The 23,429-nt window shown below is 35.4% G+C and overlaps 4 protein-coding genes across 4 annotated transcripts; 3 read left to right on the top strand and 1 right to left on the bottom strand.

Annotated features, from left to right (window-relative positions):
• Positions 1 to 2,475: 2,475 nt before the first annotated feature.
• On the top strand, positions 2,476 to 5,118 carry LOC145589101 (protein DETOXIFICATION 33-like). The gene is made up of 7 exons (XM_081645666.1): positions 2,476 to 2,783; positions 3,348 to 3,886; positions 3,973 to 4,059; positions 4,138 to 4,194; positions 4,291 to 4,529; positions 4,639 to 4,844; positions 5,056 to 5,118. Exons 1-7 carry the CDS (start codon positions 2,547 to 2,549, stop codon positions 5,116 to 5,118), a joined length of 1,428 nt encoding a protein of 475 aa, XP_081501792.1. The 5' UTR covers positions 2,476 to 2,546.
• A 766-nt stretch (positions 5,119 to 5,884) lies between these two features.
• LOC145589833 (4-hydroxy-3-methylbut-2-enyl diphosphate reductase, chloroplastic-like) lies at positions 5,885 to 10,114 on the bottom strand. Its single transcript, XM_081646515.1, has 10 exons — positions 9,654 to 10,114; positions 8,940 to 9,136; positions 8,202 to 8,381; positions 7,768 to 7,899; positions 7,600 to 7,674; positions 7,388 to 7,493; positions 7,208 to 7,302; positions 6,613 to 6,798; positions 6,407 to 6,493; positions 5,885 to 6,123 (listed from the first exon to the last, which is right to left on the bottom strand). Exons 1-10 carry the CDS (start codon positions 9,913 to 9,915, stop codon positions 6,046 to 6,048), a joined length of 1,398 nt encoding a protein of 465 aa, XP_081502641.1. The 5' UTR covers positions 9,916 to 10,114; the 3' UTR covers positions 5,885 to 6,045.
• Positions 10,115 to 11,689: 1,575 nt separating this feature from the next.
• LOC145589832 (protein TIC 62, chloroplastic-like) lies at positions 11,690 to 19,161 on the top strand. The gene is made up of 15 exons (XM_081646514.1): positions 11,690 to 11,968; positions 13,276 to 13,393; positions 13,501 to 13,573; positions 13,884 to 13,932; positions 14,057 to 14,233; positions 14,829 to 14,910; positions 15,025 to 15,097; positions 15,200 to 15,310; positions 15,585 to 15,737; positions 16,434 to 16,535; positions 16,617 to 16,753; positions 17,159 to 17,350; positions 17,425 to 17,601; positions 18,001 to 18,201; positions 18,801 to 19,161. Exons 1-15 carry the CDS (start codon positions 11,782 to 11,784, stop codon positions 18,853 to 18,855), a joined length of 1,887 nt encoding a protein of 628 aa, XP_081502640.1. The 5' UTR covers positions 11,690 to 11,781; the 3' UTR covers positions 18,856 to 19,161.
• A 137-nt stretch (positions 19,162 to 19,298) lies between these two features.
• LOC145589831 (uncharacterized) lies at positions 19,299 to 23,411 on the top strand. Its single transcript, XM_081646513.1, has 3 exons — positions 19,299 to 22,183; positions 22,281 to 22,643; positions 22,802 to 23,411. The coding sequence occupies exons 1-2, from the start codon at positions 19,513 to 19,515 to the stop codon at positions 22,634 to 22,636; spliced, it is 3,027 nt and encodes a 1,008-aa protein (XP_081502639.1). The 5' UTR covers positions 19,299 to 19,512; the 3' UTR covers positions 22,637 to 22,643; positions 22,802 to 23,411.
• Positions 23,412 to 23,429: the final 18 nt, after the last annotated feature.

Below are 23,429 nucleotides of genomic sequence, written 5' to 3'. Positions count from 1 at the left end.
TCTCTTATTTGGAAATCTTTTACAATATTTGATTTATTTCTCTCACCTAATAGACCCAACATAAATTATATTTTATTAATTTCATATTCTCTCTCCTCCAATTCTCTCCAGTATTTTTGTTTTTTTTTTTACAATTTTTATTCTTCCACATACCCTACTACCTACATATTTTATTACTTTCTCCAATTTCTCCTAAAACTCAGCACATGAAGAAATAGAGCAAGTATTTAAAAACGGAGGGAGTATTTCATAACAACTAACATACTTGAACTTTTTTCACTATTTATATGCTAAGTTTGACTATAGTATTTACACTATTTAGTTAATACGGAGTATTCAAAAACCAATTAGTGCTCCGTAAAATGTTTCACCATTTCCTTCCTTTTTTTTTCTTAATTGGCATGTGATGTGGTCAATGCCAGAAAATGAAAGTCAACGGTGACTTTCCGATCAATGGTGGTGTCTTACAACATTTACCTTTTATAAGGTATTTTCTTACAACATTTTTTTCTATTAGATAGTTTCTCGAAAAAAAAGTGTTTTATAAAGTAGTTTTTTACAAATGTCCTAATATTTATAACGATCTTGCTAACGAGCGGCCCGGGGCGTTAGATAAGGATAAATTATATTGGTTGAAATGGTATTAAGTTCGGAATTCATGACAAAATCACGCGTCGTTTGGTGTGATTAATGTTAATTTTACTCTAATATTTGCACTTTAATTATCTTATCTAACGCCCCCGGGACGCTCATTAGCTTTTGCTTAATGCTTATGTGCAGAATTTATTAATGGTTAAACTCATGCATGCATTGCTTAATGCTTATGTGCCGAATTAAATTGTTTCAACGGCTGGAGTATGATTTTTATGGTATATAGAAATATTTGCTCAACTCCTCTAGCTTAAAGTGATACCCAAAGCAATTAAGTGTGAGTCAAGTGTTAATTTTAATTCATGAATATTTCCCCATTTGCAATCTCAAAGACAAAATTTGTATATTTCCTTTACTAATTGAGAAGGAGCTCTTGATGTTGTTGGGTTATAACTTATAAGTGGTTTGTGAGCAAATTAAATTACTCATTAAGAGTAGTTTACCAAACACTACCTTTAGTTTCTTTTGATACGGAGTACTTCATATTAACTTTTATTTTGTTTTCATACTTGTTAGGTAAAAGCTTTAGGGCCTGTTCTCATTGATTGAACTCAACTGAACTGAACTGAACTGAACTGAATTAAGCTGAGCTGAACTGAACTGAACTGAGCTGAACTGAACTGAAATGAATATTTTATAAGAGAAGGAAATTAGAAGCTAAACTGAATTGAACTGAACTGAACTGAGCTGAACTGAACTGAGCTGAACTAAATTTCAACGTAAGAGAACAAGCCCTTAATATCTCTAGTTATATATCTAAATGTCATTTTAAGAATTCATAATGATACAAAATCAACTAAATTGCACACAATTACTCGTATAATTTCTCTTAGTGTGCTAATAGATTAAACGTGTTAACGTCATATTATTCACGTTTTTAATCAGTAAATCACATAACCGAAAGTTATTACTCCGTATAAAGTCTATCAAATTGGTGATAGCCTTACGTTTTACTCCGTATAAAATCTATCAATATTGTAAAAGCTTTTCAAATAAGGAAATAGAGCAAGTATTTAAAAACGGTCGAAAAAGGAAAGTAGACGGAGAGAGGAAGGGGTAAAGTTGCTTACATTTGACACTTTTTTTCTTTTTCCCACGCACAACGATGCGCATAAAACAGGGCTTTATTTAAAAACAGAGGTGTAAAACAGTCTATTTCTTTAAATATATCGGTGAAATGTTGTTGTTACATGAATCGGATTGGATCGAACTAGCTTCACATGTATAACAAGGTAGCTAGATATGAATATAACCAACCAAATAAAATCAAAATTATTATGCAGGTTTATTCACATCTGTCATATGATCCATTGTGATACCCATTTATTCCATGTGTCTAGAACTCCTGCTCTTTCAACTGATTTACGTCATTTCCAATGTTTTTCAATTTTCAATTTGCATGCAATTAAACTACTCAATTAACAAATCACAATTCACAAAGATATGCAAAATCAGTTAGACACTTAATCACATTTGATCATGATTTATATTAAAGGTGGTAGTATTTATTAATTTGTACTTAAAGTTAATTAATCACTATATATTCATTAAAAATTAGTTAACTTTTTAAACTTTTTTTGGGGAGTTATAAAGAGCAATTGGGTAGCATTTCAAAGACTACCAATTAAATATCAACTGGCAATTTCTTTTCTGTACACAATTGCATGCATTTTTAGTGGGCATAAACTTGTGCATTCTTTGTATGTACCATTTTTTCATATTATTTGTCGGAACTTGATTTGAATTAATAAAATTTCCGTTTTTCCGCGTCTCTCTCAAAATATACTTGTTGCACCCCTATAACGTGTGGAAACCCGTGTTGTATTGATCAGAGTTTTGCAGTTTACACAACATTTTTGGTACAAAAAAAAGAAGCGAGTTAATTTTCTTAGAAAATGGAATTGGAGCAGCAAAACAGTAGACTTAGCAATGAGAGAATTTTTACTACTAGTAGAATATGGAAAGAATCGAAAGAGTTGTGGAAATTAGCAGGGCCAACGATTGTAACGGCAGTCTCGCAGTACTCGTTAGAGTTCGTAACGACGGCGTACGTTGGTCATTTGGGTACACTTGAGCTTGCAGCTGTGTCTATCGTTCAGAATGTTATTAAAGGTTTTGTCTACGGCCTTATGGTACGTACCTTTTATTTTTTTAGTTGCAATGGATTATGTATATGACTATTATTTGTGGATGGAGATGAGTATGGCGTAACATTTTTTTTTTTTTTAGTATTGGTTATATGTTCATTGTTATTTTTTGTTTTAATTTCTTGTGTTGAGGCTAAGCGAGTCTAGATTAAGTTTGAATTTTTGTTGAATTGGATTAGATTGGATTGAATGTTTGGATTCAAACTTAATTTCCAACATTTTTGGTTTTTTGGAATTTTGGGACTAGATTAAGACTCAAATTCTTTACAATTGAATGTTCAAGCTTGTGTAATAAGTTGTGTCTATTTTAATTTGCATTGATATTTACTAAATTGATTGAAATAATTTCCAATGTCAATGAGCATAGAGAAATGACTTTTTTTTTTTTTTTTACAAATTTAATTCTGATTTGTGGGTTTTTATTGGGTATAAAAAGGGAAAACTACATAATATCTTGATATTTTTTTTTTTAAATTTAAGTTTTAATCAAGTTGTAGAACATTGAATTAAAGACAATTTTGAGCATTTATGTTGTTAATTTTGTAGTAGCTTGGGATGGGGAGTGCTCTAGAGACATTATGTGGACAAGCAGTAGGAGCAGGACAATTCAATATGCTTGGAATTTACATGCAAAGATCATGGATAATTACTCTTACTACTGCCCTGCTTCTAACACCAGTATACATCTTTACTTCACCGATACTAAAGCTCCTTCGACAAGACAAACACATTTCGGAACTTGCAGGAAAATACGCGTTGTGGTCTATTCCTCAGATGTTTGGATATGCCTTAAATTTCCCTATTCAGAAGTTCCTCCAATCTCAGAGTAAAGTCAGGGTTACAACGATTATGTCGTTGTCTGTATTGGGAGTACATGCATTGTTGAATTGGGTTGTAGTAATGAGGTTTTCACATGGGTTGTTAGGTGCTGCAATGGTTGGGAATCTGTCTTGGTTTCTGCTTATTTTCGGGCAGCTTATCTATATTATGTCAGGGTTTTTCCCTGATTCTTGGACTGGTTTTTCGTTGTTGGCTTTCTCTTTGAAGGGTTTCATTAAGCTCACACTAGCCTCGGCTATAATGCTATGGTAATTGATTGCTGTTTTACCTATTTGAATGCGTTTTGGAGCTTTTTTTCTTTCTGATGATTTCTGAATATGTTATTGATTGACAGTTTGGAGCTGTGGTATTTCACGATTATAATCCTCATGGTGGGGTGGTTAAAGGATCCAGAAGTTGCAGTTGATGCCGTTTCAACATGGTAAGACTAGTTATGTCCGCATTGCACTTTATCTAGCCACTGTAGAATTGAATAGACTTACATCCACTCTAATTGCAGTATGAATTTGGATGTCTGGACTCTTATGATTGCTCTAGGCTTTAATGCAGCAGTCAGGTAAGTATCAATATCATATCTTGACGCTCCATATCTCGTGATTTTGTAATGACAGATCGAAGAGCAGAACTTAAATGTTTCACCATGGTTTTGCAGCGTGAGAGTATCTAATGAGTTAGGAGCAGGACACCCCAAGGTTGCTAAATTTGCTGTTCTGATGGCAATTTCGACATCAGCAATAATAGGGACCATTTTTACAGTCATGATCATAGCATTGAAGGACCAGTTTCCGAAGTTGTTTTCTGACAAACCACCTGTCATTTATGAGGCTTCGAAGCTTGGTTATTTACTTGCAGCTACCATCTTTGTTAATAGCATCCAGATAGTTCTTCAAGGTATACTACTGGAATTCTTATGTCTTCCTACAATAGAACAGTCTCAGCATTTTTCATGAATTCAGGATTTTACAAATTGTGCATGTTCTCATGAAACTTTTATCTTCAGGTGTTGCAGTTGGGGCTGGTTGGCAATCCTTGGTCGCGTTTATAACCACTGGCTGCTACTACTTAGTCGGGCTACCAGTTTGTGTTCTGCTTGGTTACAAATTTAAGCTTGGGGCTCATGGACTTTGGGCAGGATTGCTAATTGGTGTTTTACTTCAAACCACGATTTTGCTACTCATTGCATGGAGGACTAATTGGAATAAAGAAGTAAGTTTTGATATCTGAGCATCTTTTCACTCTAAAAAAACTCATATAAGGGCTATCCAAGTTTTTTCACAACTAAAATAAGTTATTCAGTTTATACTATAGGTTACAATGCCTCTATAACATTTAATTAACCAGGGTGTGATTATTGTCTAAATGATAATTAGATCCTTCATTCGAACAACGATAAATTCTTTGTTTGTTTTTCTTGTAGGCCTCTCAAGCGAAGAAACGAATGAGAGCATGGGGTGGCTCTACTGATTCTATGTCGACATAAACAGCTCATTTAGTATAGGTTTTACCCTAGAATTGTAGCCAAAAAACTTTTTTTTTTTTCTTATGAAATACAAATAAATACTTCGTATATTACTTAGTTACTTTGTATTTCACAATTAGCACAACTGGAATCATGGAATGAAATTAAAGCTTCTTGGGCATCTCTGTCTTGACAGTTGCAATTTCAACCTTTTAGCTAGTTTGCACTTCGTGAAACCTAATTTACTAATACATTTTTCTCTCTAGTCTGAAAGTCAAAAATTGTTAATATGGAATTTAAATCATTAATGGGCTTGTGTGTCCATCTTCTTCGCCCTATTTCTCGTATGAAATTTTGTGATGGTGTAGAAAGAAGTGAAGGACTAGAAGTTGTTCGACTATAGGGAGGTGGCGGTGGTGTTGGTGGAATGGCGGTGATGCCTGGGTAGATTCAAGACCCTTCAGTACTGGAATAAAAACCAAATGGGGCAGTGGGGCCATTATATGTTCCTCCGAGTACGAAATACAATCACTACACAAGCCAATGCCAAGCCTACTCATACATAATGCTCATGACATAATTACTCGCAGCACATACTGTATTCCCTTCGTCCCTATTTTACTACTACCTCCGTTACATGTTATGTGCAACGATTTGACATAAAGCAGAGAGGAAAAGTGTCTAACCGTTGCACATAACCTGTAACGGAGGTAGTATTTATTTGTCTAATTGTCTCATACTCAATTAAACAGGAATTTAAGCAAGTGAATAGTCAGAGAGGCAGAGAGGAAGTAAATGGGTGGATCATAGTACTTCAATTCTAACTAATATTTAGCTAGGTATCACCGTTTCGTACATTCATCAACTATAACTACACAGAATCAGTTGTATGAATATAACCCTTTAAATGATTATACATTATAACTTACACATTACTATTTTACATTCTTAAGCGGGCACAGCTTCACGCAGCAGTACCTCTTCCCGTTTAATGTCAAAAATCTTGATCAAGGCATCTTCCACAACCTGGTAAGATAAACACAATAAAATGATCAGGGTCGATCACTGAATTCTAAAAATTATAGGTATAAATGCAACTATAATTTATTTATCATGATACAGAATCTTAAACAAGATAAAAACTAATCGCAGAAGCCATCTTATTTCTATTTGCAGCAATAATTGTATGTGCTGCTTAATATCATTCACATCGCAAATGACAAACTCAGATTCTAGCCAAGTCTTGAAGGAATGAGACAGAGTAAGGTTATAGCAGTCAAAAACCAAAGAAGATGTTTCAAGTGTCTACCTTATCTGGGGTAGAAGCACCAGATGTTACTCCGATAGTGATTGGTCCTTCTGGTAGCCAATTTTCTTTTTCAACTAGCTCCCCATGCTGCGAAGATAAGCTATGGTGAGTAACAACATATGGATAATATGACATAGCAGAAGGATATGGGGAATAACATTTTGATGATATGATAAAACAGTAGAATTTCTGTATTCTATACTTACATTCAACTTGTAACTTATTTTGTTTCCAGGGCCTATTCTTGCTTCACTGTCAATCCAATATGATGGGATCCCACGATCCTCAGCTATTTCTTGTAGATGAGAGGTGTTGCTGGAGTTCCAGCCTCCAACCACAAGCATAAGATCAATTTTTTCATCCACCAACTTATACATTGCATCTTGCCGCTCCTAGATAAAGAAAGAGCAAGTAAACACAATTACACACTAAGAATTTTATAAGAATCTTTGGGCAACTTGGTAGCACAAGACAATATTACAACGTTGAAACTTGTAAGACGCTTTATTCAGGTTCTAACAGAAGGAACTTGATGGAGGATAAAAAACATTTAGGCTCTTGTCAGAATCACCAACTTTTAGCCAAATCCTAGATTATTTCTTGGACCAATTGTGAGCACCTATGAACCCTGAATTGAGCACAAATTTCCCTGGTCTAGCGGTATTTTGTGAACTGGGAGAAATTAAGCAGGTTAGCAGATAACTGCTACTAAATATGCTCATCTTTCATTCAGTAAAAATACTAAGGTTATAAGAGTTAAACTGGTCTTAGGGATACGGGAGTTTAGAGAGGAGAAAGTACTTGAGTAGCATCACAAATTGTGTTGAAACTCATGAAGTGGTTGTTTATATTCTCAACTCCAAACTTGCGCATCATAGTTCTCTCAACCAGCTTTCCTACAAAATTGAGATAAGATACTCATTAAAATCGTTGGTCAACAAAATTACAAGACATAACATAATTCTGCTAAGTATAGCTAACCAATTTCTTCTGTTTCTCCCTTGAGCATAGTAGTTTGGTTTGCTATTCCAACTTTTACAAGGTCTCTGTCTGGATCAAACCCATCAGAGACAGCATATTTGAATTTCTGCAAGAAGGGGATAACAAACCCTACCATTAAAAAAGGAGTAAAAGAGACAGAGAAAACTATCCCTTAAGCCAACATACTTCATAGTATGAGTGGAAGAATATACCTCTAGGAATGCCTCTCTGGTTGAGCTAGACCCATCAAGTTGCCCACCAAGAATATAATCGCACACATAATTTGCCTAGATGAAGCACATACATCGAAGATATAAAGCAATGTACAGTATAACTACAATGAACATAATGCTATCTAAAATAATGTGAACGTAATTTACCTCTTTCATATTCTTCACAACAACGTATGTCCCAGCAAAAGATGAAGTCGCAACAGTCTCCTCATGAGCATACTTCCCATGAATAATTGAAGTATAATCTCCTCTCTTGTGCTTCTCCACTACATTCCACACCTATAAAGAAATTCATGCACATAGAAAAGAATAAGAGAGAGTGAAGTCATCAAACATACAAGTATAACTTTAATTCTTCATAAGTAAAAATTATAAAAGTCATATATTATGATACAGTAGTACTTATTGAGATGATTTTAACAAGATCCCACATGAATATATACTTTTCCTTACATATAATTCACAAAAAACAGTAAAAGGAGGGGATGTGATAGTGTAAAAGTCAAACCGGGTCAAGTAAAAAAGAACAGAGGAAGTAACTCACTGGGAGAAGAAATTGGAACAGAAGTTCTTATATGTACCTTGTTCACCCAAGGGCAAGTTGTATCTACAATTTGCACTTTTTTCTCACTCAGGGTCAACATTTCATCTACAGCAGCTCCAAAAGCTGGTAAAATCACAACATCACCTTTGTCAACTACCTCAAATTGCTTCTTTCCATCCTCAAGAGGAATATTCTGCACTTCCATTTCTTCCAGTCGCTGCAACAAAAGAATTCAATTATTTCAATAACTCATGGTTGTTTTATGAATGAGCACAGATGGGAGTGACGCTGACCATGCTAATCAAGGGAACTCATTCTGCAGCCCTGCAGGTAAACTGCATGCACAGAAAGGGGCTACACTCTAACTTAAATTAAACATAAATGCAGTACGGTGCGATAAAACGCTTGATAGAATATGAAGTAAATGCATTAGACATAGTAGGGAGATGATAAAAACCTGATATAGTCTCCCCAGGAGTTCAAATGTACACTCATGTAAATTACAAAGTTCAGAGCAGGCAAGTCAAGTATCATGAATATACAGTGTTTTAATTGCAATTCAATATCATTACTCACTTTATCAACTATCAAATTTTCATTTTTCAAATAAGTTAAGATGCATTTACTATATATTCTATTTCAAATGCTTTATATTTCACTTGATCTTAAACAATCACATATTCTATTTCAAAAGCTTGAGATAGAACATGTTATCCTACTCCTAATACATTATCCTATGAAAGGATTTTTTTTTTATAAAAAAAGGCTTGTAGACCTTATTAACAGTCGGGTTGTGGATGATTTCGTTAGTGATCCAGATTCTCTCATCGGGAAACTGTTTCCTCGCTTCATATGCAATCTGAACAGCTCGTTCCACGCCCCAGCAAAATCCAAATGCTTCTGCCAACTTCACCGTGACATTACCCCATGTATACACGTATCCATTCTCCTTCAAAGTCTTTATTACATCACCTGATGTAAACAATAGGAAACAGAACAAAAATTTGTCAATACAATTATCCACCAATCTACACAAACTATATCATTTATAAAACAATAACAATATAAAAACTCAGCATATATACTGAATTCATACAGAAATTAATTAATCAACACCAATTTCACAATCACCAATCCACATAAATTATATATTTTTCAATGAAAAATCATGAAAAGCCCATCATATCTACCAAATTCACACAGAAATTAACTTAAGAAACACCAATTTCACAAATTAAAGCTAAATGATCATTGAAATGACTCAAATGAGCTTAATCATCCAAACATTAATTGCAAACTATATCCAATTAGACGACACAGATAAGTTCAATTACAATTTAAACATTAATCACAACATCTAAAAATCAGAAAATCAACCAATAATTTCACGCACTCCAATAAAAACCAACAAAATTAGGGAAAATTACAAATCAACCATAAAAATCAACAAATTGAACAATGAAAAGAGCAGAAATTAAAGAAACGTAACTAGTATACTCGCGATTCATAAGCTGGAGAGTCTCGGCTTTGTATCCGAAACCTTTACGATTGTAATTCTCACTCCTGGTCAAGTTGTGATGGAACTTCTTAGCGTCGAAATTGGTATCAACGGCAGAAGATGAAGACGACTCTCCGGCGGCGCAACGGACGGAGAGATGAGGTTTCCGGTGAGAAATTGCACGGCCGTGAGTTTCCGGCAAGCGGAGGTCGGTGGAGGTGAAGACGCGGCAGAGATGAGGCGAAATCGCCATTGTTGGTGCTGATTGAAGCTTGAAGTTGACAGAGGAGAGAGAAAGACTTTGGTTGAATGAAATTTACAAGAAGTTCAGTGGATTGCTACTACTGGGTAATGAAATTATGAATGGAGTTTTGGATTTTGGGAATTTTTTTTTATTTTATTTTTTTTATTATTTTTTAAATTGTGTTTATTATCGTCGTTGATTTATAAGCTTGTAATGTGATTGTGTTAGTAATGTGATTGTGTGAATATGTGATTAGAAAATTAATTCTCGCCAAACACATGGGTTCGTAATTGTGGAGTCCTGTGGACTCTTTAGTCATTTTCAATAAGTCTTAACAAAATTGTTAGACCGTACTCATATTAGTCATATAATCATATGAGTCATATCACGGTATGTTTAGTGTTTAAAACTAATTTAACATAATTTTTGTGTATTTAGTATGAGGGATATGGATAGAATATTTGACTATTTAAAATGTCATTTGATTAACATATGAATTATATTGTTGTTCATAGAAAGTGGTAATTCATAAGAAATTATGTTCTTAAATGAAATTCTAAAGAATCTCAAGTTGTTGGTCTTTGACTATGGGAAGTATTCTCATGAGTTTTAATTGACTAAGGAGATCTCGGTAATTAAGTAATTTACTTAAATTGGTGGGTGTAAGGTGTATCCAAGGGTATTTTCTGCTCTATATTGATACAGGTCGGTTGTGGGTCGAGTCAAAGAGGGTCATATTTTATAGGGCCAATATTGGGTCAGGCCAATGCGGGTCACGGGTCAATAATGAACGGGCCTACAAAATATCAATTTAAATAAATATTGGACAAAGCCATTATTAAGTATATATGAATACAAATTTACCTATGTAATTAATTTTACATTATCTAATTTCTTTATTAATTAAATTGGAAAAACATTTTGGCTCTATATTGACCCTACCTAATGAGAGCCCTGTCCATGAAAGCCCCTGTCAATTAAAATCCCTTTAAGCTTGACCCTAACCTTATTATCATTAGGCTATCCTAGAGGTGATCAACATTGACTCGGCCCGATCCGGCCCGGAAATAGGGCGGGTTTGGGCAAGCATAAAAACACATTTTTAGTTAAAAAGCCCGAACCCGGCCCGACAAGCCCGCTACTTTTTACGGGTTTGGGCACGAGAAATTGTGTTAAGGCCCGGCCTGATTTTTTATCACCTCTAGGCTATCCTACCCAATAACCAGCTCTAGTTACATATCTTCTACTCTTCTTCTCTTTAGTGAATTAGTTAAAGTTAAGCAAATACTTATACAGTCTTCAAAAAAAAAAAAAAATAGCAAATACTTATACAATATTATAGGTCAACTCAACTTTTTTTTTCCCAAAAATGTTTACGAGGCCAAGTCATTATGAGACTCACAAAAGGTCCGCCCTTGCCACTGAGTCAAGATTTGATTTATTCATTTTTCATCATTAATTATTGTAGTGCACATTTTTTCATCTTTATTGTTAAAGGTAAACATATATTTGTCACGAAATAATATAAAATCGATAATTAACTTTAACAATAACCATCAATATTTTGATCAATATACTCCGTACGTCTTTATGAACCTCCAACAACAATAACAACACAAGATGGAGAATGGATTAAAAGAATTAAAGAAGAGATACCAAAAAAAACCTAAGTGGCCCAAACAAAATTTAGAGTACACATCTCAACCACAATTTGTAAGTTTAGTGAGGACCCAATTGTCCCAATCATATCTTGATGAGTCTTTAAACTCAAGAATTTAAGGAGATTATTACTCCTCCACTTCTATTCTTGAGTGTTGAGTTTGAAATAGCGGGAACCCAAGAAATACATGCAAAATTCTTTCAATTTATTCTCAAATGGAGCTTCATTCCTTACAACATTCATTGTCTCCTTTAACTAATCTACCTACCCCGCTATTATTTCGAAGTAATTTCGTAAAAAAATGTTATCTTTATGATCGGTTCATCAAATTTCCCAGTCCTACGAAATACCCAGGTGCTAGAAGTTTCCAGAAATCATGCTTTAGAGCTCAATTATCATCTGGTATGAACTTTTTCTTGTGAAATTATAATGTGGGTTTCTGATTATTTTTGTGTAATTGTATAAAGTTCAGTTTTTTATTACTTTAATTTAATGGGTTATTTTTGTTCAATTGATTTTTTTTTTTAATTGAATTGGGTGGAAAACGAGGTACATTGGTTATTTTTTTTTGTTGTTGAATTTTGAATCATCTTTATGCATTTGTAACTCAAATTGAATGTTTCAGTTGATCTGAGAGTTATTTGTTTGGTTATTGATGAATAATTTGAGTAGAAAGTTTGAGAATTAGGAATGGGTGATTAATATGTGAATGTGATCAAGTATGACTTTTGTTAGGTTAAAGCTTCTTCAGGGTAATGGACAGTCGCATAGATATAATGTGTGTTTAGATAATTATAGAAAAGTCTGGAATTAGATTTTTGTAACTTATTATAAGATTGTGTAGGTTTGGAAGTTTTTAAATTTTATGAATTTTTGATGGTTTATTGATTTGGAGTATGTAAAAAATATAGAATTGGATGTTATGGAATTTTGTAGGCTTGGAGTATGCTAAAAAGTATAATGTGATTGAAAGTTCTAGGAATGAGACTAAGAAGTGCTAGGAATATTTTTGAAGATTTATGTGGGTGGAAGAAAGAGAGATTGTGATGGAAGACACTTGAGAAGTTTGGAGGTTAGTTACTTAGATATAAACTATAATTAAGCTAGCTTACTTTGAGTTTAGTATGTGAAGAGCTAAGAGTTCTCGCTAGAAGATATGGTGCGGGAAGTACTCACCAAATAAAGAGAGACATGAGCTCGCTTAAAGTGGGAGATTCGAGTTATGTGCTCATACCAATTATAAGCTGTGTAGATGAGGGATAACTCACTAAAACTTCCACTAATAAGATTGTTGTTTAATTTGTAATCAAATACCCGTGATTCATTATATAAATAATAAATAAATAAATTATAATTCATGATAATATAAAATTGCAGTAATTTCAGGCCCATTATACTTCATGTGTACTCCAAAATTCTATCAACGTGGCTAAGAATATGCACCTGAAGTTGTTCTGAGTATTGTACTGATGAACTTATTAAACTTTTAAGTGGGCTCAAGGCCTCAAGTGTTTTAATGATAAATATTTGTTTGAAAGTGACTTACTTTTGTAATAGTGTTTAAATGGACCAATTCACCATCACAAGATGGTACTAGGTTCGGATCTTAAAACTTTTGTAATGAATTGTTCCAATTTGGATTTATAATTTTATATTCACATTTTTTCCAAAACTTATTTCGTCATACAGTAAACTTGTATTTTTGCTAGGTGCTATAAGATTCAGCTCTTCAACAGTTGAGGCAACTACAGAGAATCTTGATTCCAAAGAGGAAGATGTTGTATTTGTTGCTGGTGCAACTGGTAAAGTTGGCTCACGAACTGTAAGGTTAGAAGCCTTAGTCAAAGAACTCAATGACGATTTCTTTGAAGTTGACCATTTGAACTTGTGGTTTGACTGTTTGAGTTTCTAAAGAGTTGATAAATTTCTCCCAGAGAGCTCTTGAAACTAGGATACCGAGTAAAAGCTGGAGTCAGGAGTGCACAGCGAGCAGAAAGTCTGGTCCAAGTATGTTTTTCTCTTACAAGGAGTACTATTTTGATAATAGCGATTTTTTCTTACCTCTCTTCCATAAGCAATATTACTACAAAATATTAGAATGAAAGCTACGTGTTTTCTCCAACCTCACAAAGATCCTCGTGGGGTTGGGAGATGCAGAGTTGGTAACATACTGGAAAAAACTTGCCAAACTCTATTGGGATGTATATTAAAAACCACAGAAGAGTTTATTGTTAAAACTTCTAATGAACTGGTTAAAAAAAAAAAAACCTTATGATGAAGTGTCTTAACGCTACAATGACCTTGTGGTGATTTGCAGAGTGTTAAACAGTTGAAGGTGGACACAGATACCACAAAAGGACGTGAACGTAAGTGGAATGCACTAGAACAACAATATATGGTTAAATGAAACCAGTAGCATAATTGCAGAAGATATATTACTTGAGAATCAGGCTTGCACTAATAACAGATTACTTTTGGTGTTTAGCCCAGCAATAGAGATGCTTGAAATTGTGGAATGTGATCTAGAAAAGCCTGAACAGATTGTTCCAGCACTGGGTAAAGCTTCTGTGGTCATATGCTGCATAGGTGCCAGTGAGAAGGAAATTTTCGATGTGACTGGACCCTATCGTATTGATTTTCTAGCTACCAAAAACCTTGTTGATGCAGGCAAGTCAGCATTTAAATTAAAATGAACTTTGGTTTTTGGCATTTTCTCATACTTGTTTCTCATGTGGAAACTCTTGCTGGAAATACAATACTACAATAGTAAACAGTTAAGAATCATATATATGTAACTTTCAAACTAACCTTATCCAATCCCCAATGACATGGTCAATTATACAAAAAATCTATATTGCATTGATCAGTTTCCCCTCAGAACTGAAATATGTACATCATGGAGTTGAAGAACCATCAATTTGGTAGACATTGAGTTCTAAATGACTGTCCTTTTATCTATCCTTTGCCTTTTCATCAAATCGCTCTGTATCAATATGGAGTCTAAACTATCTGCTCTTCTTTCTTACTATGAAGTGGCAGATGGTTGTTGGCTTGTTGCATTTCAGATCAGGGATGAATTAGAATATTGCAGGGTTTAAAAGCTGTGTTCATATGACACTCTTACCCTGCCATAGTAGAAGCCTCTTTAAAGAAGGGGTGATGTTATTGCTGTTCTGTTTGACTTACTGAAGAGATGCATTGATTAGAGGAATTTTTCGATGATAAATTCACGACTGATTATTCTTGTTTATCTGACATGCAGCAACTGCTACAAAAGTAAACCATTTTATTCTGGTTACTTCCCTGGGAACGAACAAATTTGGATTTCCTGCAGCTGTATTAAAGTAAGAAGACAATTTTTATGCACCTTTTGAATTATACAAATACTTCAGCTAAATAAGAGAAAATTAATATACCTCATATTGATTGTGGAAGTAACTCTTTTCTTCCTGCTCAAGTTTGTTTTGGGGAGTGCTGTGCTGGAAGAGGAAGGCAGAAGAAGCGCTCATAGCTAGTGGTCTTCCCTACACAGTGAGTGCTACTGTGCTACTGTAGCACTGTGCTACCATGCAAGGTTAGGTGGTAATCCTTTGTCAGTCATCTTCTAATGAATAAGCATGTGGTTATTTCCAGATTGTGAGACCGGGAGGTATGGAAAGGCCTACTGATAGTTTCAAGGAAACTCATAACCTGACCCTTGCACAGGAGGACACTTTATTTGGAGGCTTAGTCTCAAATCTGCAGGTATGCTAATTGTACTCCTTGCTATCTGATGTAGCCGGTAGCCCTTCATGGCTTCATTCATCAAAGAAAATGCTTTAATAGTCTTAACATTACTCCAAACTTTTTCATTCAACCATCAAAGGATATAATAAATATGTTTTTTCCTTAGATAATTTCAGGCATGTACTTGCTGCTATGATTTATAATTTCTGGATGAAGCTTTTCAAGATCTTTTAATTGATAGTACAAGAAATTTGGTTTTCCTAGATAATGAAACTCTATCAGTTAAGTGCAGGTGGCAGAACTCTTAGCAACTATGGCACAAAACCGAAGTCTCTCTTACTGCAAAATAGTGGAAGTAGTTGCTGAAACAACTGCACCATTAACTCCTATGACAGATCTCCTTAAGAAGATCCCATCTAAACGGGAAGAATTACTGAAAACAGAGGTAAAACAATGCCTCCCCATAAGAAAAAGAAACCTGAAATGAGTAATTCTAAGTTCCTAACAGCTCGTTCGTTGATTCTTCATTTGGGCCTTCACTTAGCAAGAGCTTCACCCTTCTGAAGGAACCTGTAACCTGAAAAGTGTCTTTTTAGCAAAATTTGGAATAGATATCAGTTTGTTTTGGCCTGGAGTTCTATAAAAGTTCAATTGACATCGATCAAGATATATGATATTGATTATCTTGGGAGTGTTGACAGTTATATGGTTAATTTAGTAGGCAAGCTCTATTTTTAGCTGCTAGTAAGATTTGGTGAATGAATAAAATATTGGCACATACGTAAGAGTATTTCTAATAGTTTTCACACGGTAGCATCTTCCTTCTCCTGGATTGGTATTATTGTATTAATAAGATGGCCTATTCTATTGCGAACTTTTGGCCATCATATGTTGAGTCAGGTCCCAATCGCATTTAGTAGGAGGTTTCAACTTGAGAGTTATGGGATGATTAGTTGTTTAGATGGAATTGTAGTTGAAGCATTATGGTTTTACCTAGTATTAGTAATCCAGAGAAAAAAAAAAGACCTTTTTTTAGACATTACCCCTTAGATCCTTACCACTGAATCTTCTATAATTACTTTGGGCAGGGGGGTTACACGTATTAAGGGATGACTGATTAGAAATTACTTTTCATAATCAGATATCAGAATCTCCTCGGACATCTGTAGCCTCACCCAAAACGAGCATGATAGCTGAGGCAGCAAACACTCTTAAAGAGGAACTCTCAAAAGACAAATTAGAGGCAAGCTCTTCACATTTCTGTCTCCTATCTGTTATAGATAGTTTTGGCCACTCATTTTCTCATCAATGGTTTCATTATCAGGAATCAGATGCTATAACTAAGACACTTGAAGCAGAAACTGCCAAAAGTTTCATCAGTGAGATACCAACTGATGTAACTGAGAAAGAATCAGTTCAAGACAGAAACATTCTGGCCAGGCCTTTGTCTCCCTACACAATGTAAGCTGATGTCATATAATCTTTAATTGTCTTTATAATGCAGCATGTTGTATATTTCTAAAAGTATTTAACACATTGGCATATGACTTACTGCGACACAGTTTGGACTTTGGACCTTTCAGCTGCTGGTCATTGTTTTTAAAGCAACATGCTGGGTATTGATAAAATTGAGAAAAACAATGAGGGGTGCGGGAGGGGGGAGAATGCTCTGGGTTGTGTATGCCTTTCTCATGCCCTGTCATATGTGTAGGAAAGGAAGCTTTGCAAATTTTTTATCCTTTTGAGACCACAACTAGTGCTTATATTATTTCAGATACAGTTTATTTAACCAAGTTATATCACCCCCCCCCCCCCCCCCAAACATTATCTAAAGCCCTAATTATGACTCCACTAATAAACTTTCAGGTATGATGACTTAAAGCCACCTTCATCGCCATGCCCAACTGCACCTAGTGGTCAAGTTAAGCAAATTGAGCTTGACACTACAGAGACTGTTGCGCCAGATACCTCAACTAGTGTTTCAATAACAGAGGTTGATATTGCTGAGACATCTACAGTGGAATCGCAGAAATTGCAGCCTCTTTCTCCTTATACAGCGTAAGTTATATCATCCAATATATCTGGCTTGTGCTAGCAAAAACACCCTTGACTTCTCTGTCTTTTATGAACAGCTATGAGGATCTGAAGCCTCCCAGCTCTCCAAGCCCATGTCCTCCTGGTAACTCTCGTGAAGAATCTTTGGAGACTTCAACACCTGTGGATGGTGTACCACAGTTCATTGATGGAAATGGATCCTTGGCAGAAGATGTTCAAGAGGAATTGATTTTTTACCACTCACCATTCCCTGTGTAAGTCTTTGCAGCCACATGCTGATATCCTGAGGGTGGTGAAGTCTTGTGATTGTCATCAAACATGTGTAGAAATGTATTAGTGTAGTATGTTTTAATAGGAAGTGAAGAAACAAGATTACCATAATTTGACTTATTTGCTCATATATATGCATCTTTCTCCCACATTTACTCTCAATTGCTTTATTCAAGATGCCCTTTGTATTTTGGCTTCATTTAACCGCATCATAGAAATGCCTTCTTGAAATTTTTATTATATGGATCATAATTTAGTCAAACCATTTAGCTAGTTAGTAGCTGGCTTTCATCTTTACACACAGCATTTGAGATTCCCTTTTGAACTCATAATTTATTTGGAAAAATAGCTAATCAGAAAATTGGTTACTCTTTTCCTTGCAGATATGAAGACTTGAAGCCCCCTACTTCGCCAACCCCAACAGCTCCTAATTCATTGGCCACTTCCACGGCCTCGGATGGTGCTGAATCGCAGACAGCTAGCTTGTCAAATAATGGTCCAGTTGAATCTATTGAAGCACAAAATGCAGGGAATGAGCAAACTTCTGCACAGCCAAAGCCAAGACCACTTTCACCGTATACAATGTGAGTCCATCAACATTCAATCTGTTTTTTTTCCAAATATTTTCTGTTTTACCATTTCAATGGAGAAGAAATTTCTCATCTTGCTAGAATACTAAACTGAATATGCACGCATATAGTCCTGAGAACAAAAATCCAGTCTTACTTTCTGGAAAGGTAGTGGTTACTCAACTGATTTGAGGAATTGAAAGAAGATTTAATTATAATGTCTTTAAAGTTGTATGTTAGCCTTATTGTAACTCATTGAGGCTTAGCTGCTAGCTAGTTAAAGACATTTTCACTGTAGTATAATTATTTGGTAATCTGGTATAGGTGAATATTTTATATTACTGTAGTTTAGTATTATATGGTCTTTAGTTTAAGCATCTATTTATAGCAAATAGGATTCAACACGTACCCTTCCCTTACTTAGATAAAATAAATGCCTATGCTGAATTTCGCACAATGCGCTCCACTATTTATTCATTAGCATTATGGTTGAATAAGGGATGGGAGTATGTCATACCGAATAGTTGGAATAGAATACCAAAATTTTCACTTAGAGCTTATTTCCGGACCACAATGTGTTGCCTGCTGACATCCTGTTCGTTTTTTGGATGAAGGTATGACGATATGAAGCCACCAAGTAGTCCAATGCCTTCACCAGGGAATAACTAACTATTCTAGAGCGGTTACTGCCAACCAAGGGATTACTAACACGCTGTTGAAATTCAGTCTATCTCCATTTTGATGAACTGAAAACTTCCTGTTAATTCTCTGTTGCATCTGGAAAGCCAATGAATATTTTTTGATGTAAAAGTTACAATTTCCATCAGACTGATTTACTAAAATGTATATTTTAATTACGTGTTAAAGCGAAGGGATCTGTTGTGCTATTGTGTATACATGTATAGTCCATGAGAGTTTCAAACTTCAGGGAAGCTTATTTTTTTATCTTAAATTTGGTATCGCATTCAAACGTCATTGATGAATGATCTCCTTAAATATGCTGTTGTCTGGTTTCTAATACAGTATATGTATAAACCAAAGTGCTCAGTTGCAGTGGTTGGTGAACTTTCTGGTGGTTGAATTCCAGCATTTTGGTCGTAGTCAAATATCTCATACTTGCCTGAAATAATAAAAATCATGCCTTTTTGAGCAGCATGGGAAGATTCTTAAAAGAAATGTTTTTATTATTGCAATTTGGATGAATTATTTTTTATTGCAAAACTTAGTAAATAAGAAATAAGCAGTTTCTGACCTTCCAGCTCCATTTGTATCACACCTACTGTCTTTATCTCTAGAAAAATTCTAATTCTAAAACATAACTCATCCATGTATCGCTTGATTTCCTGTGCTATTGCTTTGTTTTGTTTTCTTCAGTTTCTCAGTGCGGCGAATATTGAAACAGACAGATTAGCACTGCTTGAAGTCAAAGATAAGATAACAGATGATCCTTTCAGCGTGATGAACTCATGGAATAACAGCCTCCATTTTTGTGAGTGGCATGGAGTTACATGTGGTTATCAGAACAAGAGAGTGGTGGGATTGGACCTGCACTCTTTGAAGCTCAGAGGCTCACTCTCTCCTTATGTAGGAAATCTAAGTTTCCTCAAAGTGTTGAACCTTCAGAATAACAGTTTTGGCGGCACAATTCCTCCTGAGGTTGGTCGTTTACACAACTTGCAGTCTCTCTTGCTCACTAACAATTCCATTGCAGGGGAAATTCCTTCCAATATATCGCGTTGTTCTAGCCTTATTGAGCTGGGAGCTAGCCGCAACAAGTTGGTGGGAAGGATCCCTCCCGGGTTTGGTTTCTTGTTACATCTACTTCGCCTTGACTTATCCACAAACAACTTGACAGGTACCATTCCTTCCTCTCTAGGAAACTTATCATCTCTTAGTATGCTCCATCTGGGTGGAAACAACTTGGTTGAGAAGATCCCAGACGGCCTAGGAAATTTGAAAAATCTCACCATTTTAGCATTAGGTTCCAACATGCTGTCTGGAATAGTCCCTTTGTCGATTTTTAACCTTTCATTCCTGACAAAATTAGATTTAGGTAGTAATGACTTAGAGGGACACCTTCCTTCGGATTTAGGCAACACTCTTCCTTATCTCCAGTTCTTATCCATAGCTGGGAACCAATTCACTGGACTCATCCCTGCTTCAATCTCTAATTCTTCTAATATCGGAGTTCTCCAAATGTCCGAGAACTATCTTCAAGGACCAGTTCCTTCTTTACAAAAGTTACATTGGCTTACTGACCTTGTCATAGGTGATAACTCCCTAGGCAGTGGCGAAGCTACTGATTTAGACTTTGTTTCTTCCTTGGCCAATGCCACCATGTTACAATGGTTGGATATTGGTCCAAATAATTTCAAAGGAATACTACCAAAAATCATTTGTAATTTCTCAACGCTTACATTTTTGAAATTTGAGAGCAACAGGATAGCTGGGAAAATTCCAACATGCATAGAAAGTCTTGTAGAGTTGCAGATATTTAACGGTTGGGGGAACCAACTTTCCGGGGTCATTCCACAGGGTATCGGAAAACTTCAAAATCTGAATGAACTAGACTTGAGTATCAACCAATTATCTGGGGATATACCCTCCTCAATTGGAAACTTAACCAAGATAACTGTTCTTCAACTGTCTCAAAACAATCTTCAGGGACACATACCCTTAGCTCTAGGAAATTGCAGAAATCTTCTAGGATTAGCTCTTTCACAAAATAATCTTAGTGGCAGGATACCCTCATCAATTCTTAGTCTCTCCACCTTATCTATTGCGCTTGATCTATCTAGTAACCGCCTTACTGGATCTCTCCCTGAAGAAATTGGGCAACTAAACAATCTGGCGGCTCTTGATATATCTGGAAACATGCTATCAGGTGAAATTCCAAGCAGTCTAAGTGGTTGCATTGCATTAGAAATCCTATACATGGGAGGAAACTTATTCCAAGGCGGTATTCCTACTGCTTTGCAGACATTGAAGGGTCTCCGTATTCTTGATTTGTCGCAGAACAATTTATCAGGTGAAATCCCAAAGTTTCTGGTGAGCCTCCCATTGCAAATGCTGAATCTATCGGACAATGTTATTCTTAAAGGTGAAGTTCCCACCAGTGGTGTCTTCAGTAATATATCTGCTGTTTCCGTAACTGGAAACAATAGGCTATGTGGTGGCATAGCTAAGCTAAAGCTGCCTAGATGCAATTTTGTGAAGTCCAAGACAAGAAGATCAAGCCATAGGCTGAGGTTAATTCTGCCAATTCTCTTGGGGGTTCTTGGAGCTATTTTTCTGGTGGTATCTATATCAATTTATATATGCTGTTATAGAAAAAAAACCAAGGAACTCGCAACTTCAGATGATTTGGAAGATTTTCCGAATATGTCTTATCAATTCCTTTTAAAAGCTACAGATGGGTTTTCTTCTAACAATTTGCTTGGTTATGGTTCCTTTGGCGTTGTATACAAGGGAATCCTCAATGATCAAGATGGAAAAATAGTTGCTGTCAAAGTATTCAAACTTGAGCATGCTGGTGCTTTTAAAAGTTTCATGGCTGAATGTGAGGTCCTACGAAGCATCAGACATCGAAATCTCAATAAGATTGTAACTGCTTGTTCAAGTGTTGATTATCAAGGAAATGATTTTAAAGCTTTAGTTTATGAGTACATGATAAATGGAAGTCTGGATGATTGGTTGCATCCAACACAAGCAACCAATAGAATTCAGGACGCGAATCATTCACCAAAAAGCTTAAATATTTGCCAACGACTTGATGTAGCAGTTGATGTTGCTTTCGCCTTGGAGTATCTTCATCACAGTTGTGTTCCATCTGTAGTTCACTGTGACCTCAAGCCGAGTAATGTTCTCCTTGATAGTGATTTGGTTGGACATGTTAGTGATTTTGGGCTAGCCAAGTTCCTGGTCTTAGAAAACATTGACAACTCTCAGCAGTCTAGTTCAGTTGGACTAAGGGGAACTATTGGTTATGCTCCTCCAGGTAACTAACTGAACTGTAACTGTTATCCTGCACCTTATAACATGTGAATTTTCCTCCCACATTTGAAATTTGATAACATTGGAGTTTTGATTTGCAGAATATGGCTCGGGTAATGAGGTGTCTATATATGGCGATGTCTACAGTTTTGGGATCCTTTTACTTGAAATGTTTACAGGAAAGAGGCCAACTGATGACATGTTCAATGACGGCTTGAGCCTCCGTCACTTTGTGGAAGCAGCTTTGCCTGACAAGGTTTCTGAAATATTAGATGATGCACTTCTTGAAGAAATAGCTGTAGAAGAGAACAATAGCAGTATGATAGTGGATGCCTTGATTTCTGTACTCAGGACCGCACTTTCTTGCTCTACTGAGCTCCCTCGAGAAAGGTTGAATATGAGTGATGTTGCTACAAAATTATCATCAATCAAGGGCAAACTCTTACAAAGGAGATAACTAGCTGGTAAAATTTCTAATCATACTATGTTATTGATTAACCAAAAAGAACTACCACTATTTAGATGAGATTCTTATTTACTTTTTACTAGTAGTATAATTTCATGATAATTTTTTTTTTTACCATATAGATAACTCTGAACTTAATTTTATTATCCTGATTAGGCTGCAGGTACATAAATATGATGCTGCACCAAGTTGGACAAGTCTGTGGTGCAGACAAAAATCTTTCAGACAGAAACTTCATTTGAAATAAAAGTCTTTTTGAAAGTATTCTAGTAATGGGAGTAAGCGTCCTAAAAATATGCACTTTATATTTCCAGAATACAAAGCTAGTAATGAAGACATTGTAGGGATTAAGTTTAGACAGCAGTGGACACTGAAATGAACGAACTTGCGATCAGAGGAGCAAAGAAGCAGTCATGCAGAACTTAATTTTCTGCGTTCCTATTTTTCTTTTACTGATGTTTTAGCTCAAATAGCATATGATACTTTCTAAATGGGGTACAATTCTCATCACTTCCTGCTATTGTGAAAAATGTGACTTAGAAATTAAGACTTGTTTTTTCTAGTTCTCTAGTTGGTATCCTGTTTGTTTTGTTATGTTGAAGTGGTAGTTTATTCAATAGGTGATGTAAGACCTCTATTGTAACTGAAAGAAAAATATAGTCATTTTCTTACAGTAATAGTGATAGACTTATAGGGTATTTATTTATTTATTTTAATGTTGTTCTTGTGTGAAATTCACGAAAATAAATTTTCATATGTTGAAAGATTACTTATTCTAAGAAAC

The sequence above is a fragment of the Chenopodium album genome, chromosome 17 (genome assembly GCF_948465745.1).
Source record: "Chenopodium album chromosome 17, dcCheAlbu1.1, whole genome shotgun sequence".
In the NCBI taxonomy this organism is placed as follows: Eukaryota; Viridiplantae; Streptophyta; class Magnoliopsida; order Caryophyllales; family Amaranthaceae; genus Chenopodium; species Chenopodium album.
This window is presented reverse-complemented; position numbering and strand designations above follow the sequence as displayed.

Excerpts from the sequence above, each read along its gene's own strand:
- LOC145589832 (XM_081646514.1), top strand. The coding sequence starts at position 11,782 with ATGGAGCTTCATTCCTTACAACATTCATTGTCTCCTTTAACTAATCTA. Across the intron at positions 16,536-16,616 it reads TCTCAAAAGACAAATTAGAG|GAATCAGATGCTATAACTAA; the intron begins GCAAGCTCTTCA and ends TTTCATTATCAG. Across the intron at positions 16,754-17,158 it reads CCTTTGTCTCCCTACACAAT|GTATGATGACTTAAAGCCAC; the intron begins GTAAGCTGATGT and ends ATAAACTTTCAG.
- LOC145589101 (XM_081645666.1), top strand. The coding sequence starts at position 2,547 with ATGGAATTGGAGCAGCAAAACAGTAGACTTAGCAATGAGAGAATTTTT. Across the intron at positions 3,887-3,972 it reads GCCTCGGCTATAATGCTATG|TTTGGAGCTGTGGTATTTCA; the intron begins GTAATTGATTGC and ends ATTGATTGACAG. Across the intron at positions 4,530-4,638 it reads CATCCAGATAGTTCTTCAAG|GTGTTGCAGTTGGGGCTGGT; the intron begins GTATACTACTGG and ends TTTTATCTTCAG.
- LOC145589833 (XM_081646515.1), bottom strand. The coding sequence starts at position 9,915 with ATGGCGATTTCGCCTCATCTCTGCCGCGTCTTCACCTCCACCGACCTC. Across the intron at positions 8,382-8,939 it reads ACAACCCGACTGTTAATAAG|CGACTGGAAGAAATGGAAGT; the intron begins GTCTACAAGCCT and ends CTTTTGTTGCAG. Across the intron at positions 7,303-7,387 it reads GGGAGAAACAGAAGAAATTG|GAAAGCTGGTTGAGAGAACT; the intron begins GTTAGCTATACT and ends TCAATTTTGTAG.
- LOC145589831 (XM_081646513.1), top strand. The coding sequence starts at position 19,513 with ATGTATCGCTTGATTTCCTGTGCTATTGCTTTGTTTTGTTTTCTTCAG. Across the intron at positions 22,184-22,280 it reads TATTGGTTATGCTCCTCCAG|AATATGGCTCGGGTAATGAG; the intron begins GTAACTAACTGA and ends TTTGATTTGCAG.